Source organism: Gallus gallus, chromosome 1 (assembly GCF_016699485.2).
Source record: "Gallus gallus isolate bGalGal1 chromosome 1, bGalGal1.mat.broiler.GRCg7b, whole genome shotgun sequence".
In the NCBI taxonomy this organism is placed as follows: domain Eukaryota; kingdom Metazoa; phylum Chordata; class Aves; order Galliformes; family Phasianidae; genus Gallus; species Gallus gallus.
This window is the reverse complement of record NC_052532.1, coordinates 30,281,844-30,290,379: the sequence shown is the minus strand read 5'-3', so window position 1 is coordinate 30,290,379 and position 8,536 is coordinate 30,281,844. Positions and strand designations below refer to the sequence as shown.

Sequence of the window (8,536 nt, the reverse complement as noted above, 5' to 3'; positions counted from 1 at the left end):
TGCGTCACCAGCGTCTGTGTGAAAAACTTCCTCCTGATATCTAACCTAAACCTCCCCTGTCCCAGTTTAAGACCATTCCCCCTTGTCTTATCACTGTCCACCCTCGTAAACAGCCGTTCCCCCTCCTGTTTATAAACTCCCTTCAAGTACTGGAAGGCCGCAATGAGGTCTCTCTGGAGCCTTCTCTTCTCCAAGCCAAACAATCCCAGTTTCCTCAACCTTTCCTCATAGGAGAGGTGCTCCAGCCCTCTGATCATCTTAGTGGCTTACTTGCTTCAGCTTGTCAAATGAAATAGAAGCCCTCTTTCTATATATTCTTCAACTGCAGAATCTTTAGAATTTGGAATTGTATCCCAAATCATTTAATCACTTAAACAGAGTCCTCTTCAAAAAGAAAGTTAAAATTAATTAAAGGAATACAATTAAAGGAAGTTTTGCTATTAATGTAAACTGTGTTGCAATTTCACACCTTTTCTATGTCAGAAATAAGCTACAAGAAAAGATACAAGTTCACCAACATGTACTTTCTCCTAGTGCTTTATAGGAATAACTGAAACCAACTGACAGTACAGGTAATAAATTCACCCAAAACCTCCTCTTGACACTTCCAGAACAAAAAGAACACAATCCTGACAACTTGTATTACAGCCATCATAATGCCACAATTAGCAACAGAAAAATAGCTGGCTTCTACAATTGTAATGACACTTTGAAATGTTGAGTAATGATGCATCTCAACATCCAATGGTGAGCTGAAAATTGATTCATTTTAGACAGCTGACATTTGGGAGAGAAGTAGTTACAACTCTGACTTTTGGATGTCACATGAAAAATACATCACTGTGTAATAATTTTAAACATTAGGGTGTTATTTACCGGCACGGGCTCCCAAAGAAGAGAAGAGATTTCCTTCGGCCATCTGTTCTCCACTGAAATGCAATACATCTGGAAAAATTTCAGTACATTTTGGTACCAACTTCGATTATCTCAAAATGATAATTTTGAGATAAAATTATACACATAAAATTATATATAAAAGAGAAAAATAACAGATAGTTCCTGGACAGATGAAGACTCCGAATTCCTTCAAAGGAGAACAATATAAATTAGGGACCGTGAAGCTGTGACACACAAAAATCCAGAAAAAAAAAAAGACAGAATTGCACTGGATTTAGCTTTTTACTGTTAAACTATGCCCTTTGCTGCCACCACGTGGGTCTTTTTGGAATACACTGGGAAACTGAAAATGCAGTCTCAGAGAAGACTACCAATATTCTTTTTTTCCTTTCCTCTGCAAACAAAGCATCTTTCCCATCTAATTAAGAAGAAAAAAAAAAAAAAAGCTTATAATACAGAGTTAAATTAAAAAAAAAAAAAACAATAACTGCTTCTCACCTTTTAGGTTTCTCAATGCTTAAAATCACTGTAAAATTCCAAGAATCTAAAAAACTGGTTCACAAATAAACACACAAAACACACTTTGCAAAAGAGCATTCAAGGGTGCTTTCATAGATGAGATAGCACAGCTTCCCACCTGCACCTCAGCCAGGCTCATCCTATGTGTTCAGATACCACAAAGCTAATCAGTGTTCTACGAGCTCACTGCAAATGGTCAGAAGCTGATGAGACTTCAGGCAGTGATTATTGCCTGAAGTATTATTTGGGAGATGTCATGGCAGTACTAATTAGAGTAAGTAAGGCTTGAATCATGTGTATATGCCTATGCTTATGATTAAAATAGATGGGCGCTCTGATGTAAGATGGGCCCAGTCTGCTGGAGTTAAATGGGCACTGAAAATTAAATACAAAACTCTGAACTGAAAAGTGTTGGTAAGTGTCACAACTTTAGGCCCTGGATTCAGAGGTTTGCCACACAACAGGGGCACTTTCTGTGACACTTTGCAGTCCTCATGCACTGCACAGTACATTTTATATTAAGCTTCATTTTGCAGATAAGAACCTCTCTACCTGTGAAACCAAGCTGGAACTAAATACCAGCATGCCTTGTGGAATGCAGTGTAAGACTGCTACTGGGGACATACAGTACTGAAACACAGAATAGACCACTGCGATGGTTATCAGTCCTCCAGCAGCAGCTGTGGGTGTGGGCAGGGGGAGGATTCTGGAAACATCTGCGAGTTTGGTCACTCTGCAACACATGAGATAATGAAAGGTAAAAGAGGGAACTTCCCATTGCTTTTGGCTTTTTGACTGAAAGAGATCTTCATCTGCTTCAAAAGACAAGATCTTTGTAGAATCATCATTTTTAAAATCCTATCAGCTCTCACCAGCACATTACAACCCCTAAATTTTAATGGAATCCTGATCTAGCTTGTTCAATCATATAACTCAGTCCCCAAAATAGAAATCAGAAATGGCCAAATATAGGAGACAGAATGCAAGATGAGTATCTTACATTCCACTGGACTGCCCTGAGACAAACCTTCAGGTTAGAAGGCAGAAAATGTGAGAGCACTCACTGGTATCATGCAAAAGTTGCCATATAGCTGACTTCACTATCCGCGGTTTGAACATCATTGCCATGCTATTTTCAAAAATCAAGGCTGCAAGTCCAAAGACAAGTTGCAGAAATCAGATCTCTGGTAAGGTAGCATAGGGTGTCCCTGTAACAGACAATTGAGGGAGGTTTTCAGAAGGGAGAGCACGCTGAAGCTTGCCACCTGACTGGATCTGATGGTTGTGATCTGGGTATCGCTTGGAAAGCCCTTAGAATTCAACAGCCCAACACAGCTCTAGTTTTCCAAGCATCAGGCGGAGCTGGATTATTGCTGGTGCTATGAAGTGCTAAGAAGACCACTTTAGGTGTTGGCTAGTCTGTTTGCTAGAGCTCATGGGCTCACTGTGCAGAGGACCATTGTGCACAAGCATGATAGACCTCAGGGTTCTGACATTGCACTTCTGTTTGTGCACATTAAACCAGTGCACAATTTGCAATAAGAAGAATATATCCTCGGACCAATGTGCATCACACCACAGTGTACCACAGTCCCCCTCTCTGTGAACTGTGTTATTGGCTAATGTAGATGCACACCCATTGAGAATACGTAGTCAGCAATGCCCTTCTCACTACTTCAATGCCTCAAATAGCAGAGGAAATGAAATGGCTTCATTCCCACTGCACAGTTCAGCCTCTGGAGACACATAACATTTTTTTCTGATACCTTACAATCGGTTTTTATTGTGTCCCAAGTATTGTAACTATTGTAAAATAAATCTTCTCTCCTTACTTGAGCACGAAGCACTCCTTAATGTTACTTTCGCTTACAAAGAACAGCTTTGTATGTCTTGTTCTCATAGCAGCCTTGACAAGTCCTGCTTTCCAATTGACTTCTTTTCTATTCTAGCCGAATTGTGCTGTTGCATCCTCCAGATCTTGAAACCATGTGAATAATGGGTGAACCTTCCTACCTTTGGATTGTTTAACCTTCCTTTTCCACATCTTTTCCACCAGTTAGAACAAATATCTTGTTCTTGAAGTCTGTGCCTCGGCCCTCCTGTGCCTTCAGATGGTAACACAAACTTGCCAGTAATGTCTTGCGATTGGCACTTCATGCTTCTTGACTACTTAGGAATGCTTTGGTCAGTAATGAAAAACATCCTTAGCAAAAAAATCCCATAGCTACAATTACCCAGCACTTCAGCAACACAGACTTTGTAAGATGAGGCCTGAATGCAAAAGCTTTAATTTTAACCCTTTCTTCAGCCCTGGTTTCACCTATTGTACATATAGTTGACACTATCCATTTTTCTGTCTTCACAGTCTGGTTTTCCATAGCGTGATAGAAGGTTGTCATGATCCTGACAGAGAATTTTGCATTAAACACTGTGATTTTCTTGGGCCTTGTGCCCAACTAGGCTTCTGCTTATTGTCATCGGGGATAAGAAGCAAAAATAGTCACAGATCATTGTCAGACAGCTTTTCAAATATGTTTCCTCAACCAGATGTTCAACTCTGACTAAAAGAGCAATAACTGAATTTGCAGTGGGTCAATGTAATAAATTGTGAAGTCCCTAAAAAGGAATACCACTGAAGCAAAGAAGAGAAACTTTAAAAAAATAATAAAATACAAAAATCCATTCCAATCTGTCACCAAAATAAAATAAAATCAGTTCAAATACTTACACATTCACCCACTAAATAGCTGTATAACATACATAGGTCATTTCAAAAGTGATGCCTATTTATTTCCATGGAAAGTGAAATAGATATAAAGAAAACAAGAACACCATTTGATAGAGCAAATTCTCAGCTACAACACTATGATTTTTTCATCATAATCATCATCATTAGCTGTGCATTTTCACCAGCAATGAAAATGAGCCTGCATTCCACACCCGTAGAAATCTGCAGCAGTGGAGGTGACCCACAGTTGCTGTCACCACTGCGGGAATGCACCACTCACCACCTCACTCTGCTCACATCCACTGGTTGGTCTCCAGAAACATTCAGCAAGTATCAATGAATGTCAATGGATGCAATTTTTTTTTCTGCATGGAGTAATTCAGTCACACACTTTTGCTTCATACACACTTCCATGTCAAACACCAATTTTATCCGACTGTCTCCCTACTGCCATCCGTCACACAGCAACAAAACAAAACAAGGCAGTGTCAGGAAGGTTCAGCCTCTACTGCCTACCACCCACATCTACCTCTGATGTCACGGGGCAACCTAACAAAAATGGGAAGCATTACTCTGGTGACAGCTCTCATATATTCAAATGCCAGCAACCTGTTCAGTTTTCACTATTCCTAGCTACCTACAGTCCCAACAATTACCCTTTTTTTAAGGAATACATTCAGAATTTTTAACTTTACCACATTAAGATACACATTAACTGAAATGTCTTCAAAAATACTTATTAAAAATACTCTTGGGAAAATATACCTTCTTAGAGATGGTAACATAGAAGGACTTTAAAGCACTCCTGGCATTGGTTTCTCAAGTCCTCAGCAGGATATTATTTCTGCTGTGATCATCTACACAGGCATGAGCATACAAGACATAGGATTCTCCTACTCAGGAGCCACAGAGGAATTTTCACTAATAATATCAAATGTCTGACATACAGGTACTTTCCAGAATCACTCTCTTGGTAGCAGACTGGGCAAGTTGAACAAGAGACACAGCAAGGAGCAAATACATTAAGAACTGGGTTTTTTTTGTTTTGGTTTGGTTTGTTTTGGTTTGGGTTTTTTTGCTCAGTTTCATAGAAAGTAATTTTAAGTTTTTTACAGGTCTTGTATTAAAATGACGTGTATTCTGTGTGCCCGCATTTCAGAGAATCTCATAGGTGTGGGACCTGCTTGTCTCTACAGAGACTGTAACCTTCATGCAGCAGGTGGACTCTGCCCTTACTTCTGGAAACCAGTTTCTCTGATACCAGCCATTTCAGTAAGGCACTGTGTCAAAACACATAGAAGTACAAACCACTAAATGGCTTTCATGAGTATTACATTGACTCAGGAAAGAGAATCCACTCTTTAAAACATTTTATTATATCAATGTGAGGGATTTGGCTTTGATAATGTTTGCCTTTTGTCATAGATACGTTATTTTCAAAAGTATTGCACGTTGTTCTACCTTGACTCTGAGGGGACTGATCCAACAGCTCAGTGGAACTGATGTTTTAAGTTGTGCAGTTAGTTTGAAACTGAAACGTTTTGTTCCTTACCTTCTCAATGCCTTTTTGCTGGAATGTACCCAAAACACCTTTACCAAGCCCTCATCACACTTTAGAAAGTCAGGGTGATTCCTTCGGAACAGCATGGTCAGGTTCCCAAAATGATCATGACAAACCTAGAGCTAGTATCAGTTCCAGTCAAGGAGAGACTTCTCAGTGAGAGAGTAGATCGACTGACACCAGCCATTTTAGGAATAGCCTGTGCCTATTTCCATGAGCTCGGACAACGACTGCCACACAATCATCTTCTCAGTGCGGTGAATGGAAGTAACAGATAGGAGGAAAAGGAATGTTGATGAGGACAAATGAACTCTGGTTTCCAAGTATGAGCCAGGCTTTCAAAGCAGTTAATGCTTTGACTAATAGCTAGTTATAGCTCCTGGAGCTTCAGAAATACCAAATATAAATCGTAACATAGTACCAATAATAGACTATGTAAATAGGGAAGAAAGAAAGCCGCAATGCTCCCACCCTCTCCACTGCAGGGAGGATTATTCTGCCTATTATTAGGCACCCATTCATATTTACCACATCGTTTCCTGATCATTTCTTCTCCTAAAATACTGAGTGATTCCGCTGCTTTATTCACCTTGCTTGAATCAATACAATTAGTCTTCATACCACACGATTACCCCAGCTGGTCTCCATTCAGGTTCATTCAGTGACACCCGATCAATGTTTGTTTTATGTCTCATTGTTAAGAGAGCTCCATACACTGTGTATTTTTGTTGACAGACATAAAAGTGCATTAAATAACACTTTATCAGATTCTGTTGACTTGCCTCTGACATTTTGCTAAGAACAAGTCATTCAATTATTTGACACTGCTCTTCAACTCAAATATACTTGGAGTTTCTTATTTCTTGCTAAAAACCCTTCAGATGCTATCTTGCTTTTCATAAAAAACACACCTAATGAACTCTAATTAACTAATTTTGCCTGTATTAGATGACTAATGATGCAAGTTTTCTCACAAAAATCCAAATGATTTTCAGTATAAGAGAAAGCAAGTTTTCTTAAACCAAAAATTTCAAATTAAAAGCTCAAATTAAAATCAATCCAAACAGAACAGACAGACAGCTGCTCATCCATCAACCAACCTTAATGTTACCTGTTGAAGCACCTTATGAGTTAAAAAAAAATATTAAAAAAACATCATATTTTTAAGAATCTTTTAAACAAACCAGGTAAGAAAGCATTATTTTGCATAATCAAAATAGCACTACACTATGTATCTAATGTTTGGAGTGTGTCTTTACTCAAATTTGAATGTTTCAATTTCTCTTAATTTTACCTCTGAATTTCCTGATTATTCAAAATAGTAATGTTCACACTCCTAATTTACAAAGTCCTAACTTCAAATTTTCTGAGATTGTTGATGTATTATCAAATATTCTAGAGCCAAACAGACAGAAAAAAAACTTTGTAACCTACCTCATATTCCCTGCCATAATGAGGAACAGATTATAAATGTGAGAGAAAATGAAGAGGAAGAGGATGGTACTGAAGAACATTGTCATCCAAGACCCGTGGTCCTCTCGAAACATTTTCAGACGGAGCAACTGACCTGTGGTACGGATATTATGAGAAACCATATTTTAGTCAGTCAGTAAATATGTGTTTGCATCAAAACAAACAAAAAAAAAAAGCAAAAACCAACGAAACAAAATAGTATACTAAAGTGAATTTCTTGTTACATCCAATTATTCCAATTTGTGTGGGGAGGACAGGTTTAGTATCATGCAGCCACACTTGCCTTTTTCAGTTCAGCCATGAACAGAGATTTTTCCTACAAAACCAAAAGGTTGTTTCCCACAAACTGATTTGGTGACAAACCGATTTAGATTCTGATTCTACAGACTATATCATTAAACTGGACCTCTGAAGGAGTTCATATCATGCCTGTGGTACCTGACTGAAAACTGGCTATGGTTTTATATATACCATATGCAATTCTACATGCTGGTTAAGCAGCCTTCATTATTTCCCTGCTCTAGTCATTAACACCCATACCCAGTCTAATCTCATGCTGGCAGAGCAGGTATGCACAAGTGAACAAGAGTAGGGAAACAACCCATCTAGAAAAAATGATAATTGCATCTTTTTCTTCCAGTTGAATTAGTTCCATCAACCTGCTGACACTGAGACTCAATAAATAGCAGTACTGTAAAGCTGTGCAGAAGTGGGAAGGAGCAATGGTCATGAAGAGCATATGTGTAAAGTAAGCCATCCACACTTTCTAGAAACTTCTGCATCCTAACTTTCTAAAACAAACACAACAGCAGGGCAAATCTCATGGAATTAGTCTAGAAGTCAATGTAAGAGACACCTTCCGTTGCATTTGCCCAGTGTTCTGAGAAACAAGTCTACAAATTGAGAGGCTTCATAAGAACTTCAGGCTGTGATATCTGTTATTTGCTGCCCATTGTTTCTTGAGCAGTAAAAACAGAGCCAGTAGATCTCGAGGGCTGCCTCTCTGTTACCACTGAGGATTTAGGACATCTAGACTCATGAGAAAAAGAGATTATGTGCTTTTCTGAGCAGATGACTGCAGGACCAGCTGAGAATTAAAGAAATTGCCTGTACTAAAGGGATTCTCCAGGTAGCATAGGAAAAGCCATCCCTTGAGTCAAAGACAACTCTTACTTAAGCCCGAAACAACACAAAAACGTACAGTAATAAGTAAATAATCACCCCTCCTTGCAATAAAGTTGAGATTATCCTGTGCAAACTCATTGTTCCCCTATTTTGTGAGTACTGCCACCCATTTAATGGCAGCGCTGAAAAAGTCTAAGTTTCAAGAAGTACACTGAAAGGTGTAGATCTCAATA

At 38.8% G+C, this 8,536-nt stretch overlaps 1 protein-coding gene across 1 annotated transcript in view; it reads right to left on the bottom strand.

The window, feature by feature from the left end:
* Positions 1-8,536, bottom strand: part of TMEM117 (transmembrane protein 117) — a 195,970-nt gene that overhangs the window by 159,557 nt on the left and 27,877 nt on the right. The window contains exon 3 of the mRNA XM_416041.8: positions 7,140-7,272. Within this exon, the coding sequence (XP_416041.3) occupies positions 7,140-7,272 (133 nt within the window). The remainder of the gene's footprint in view (positions 1-7,139; positions 7,273-8,536) is intronic.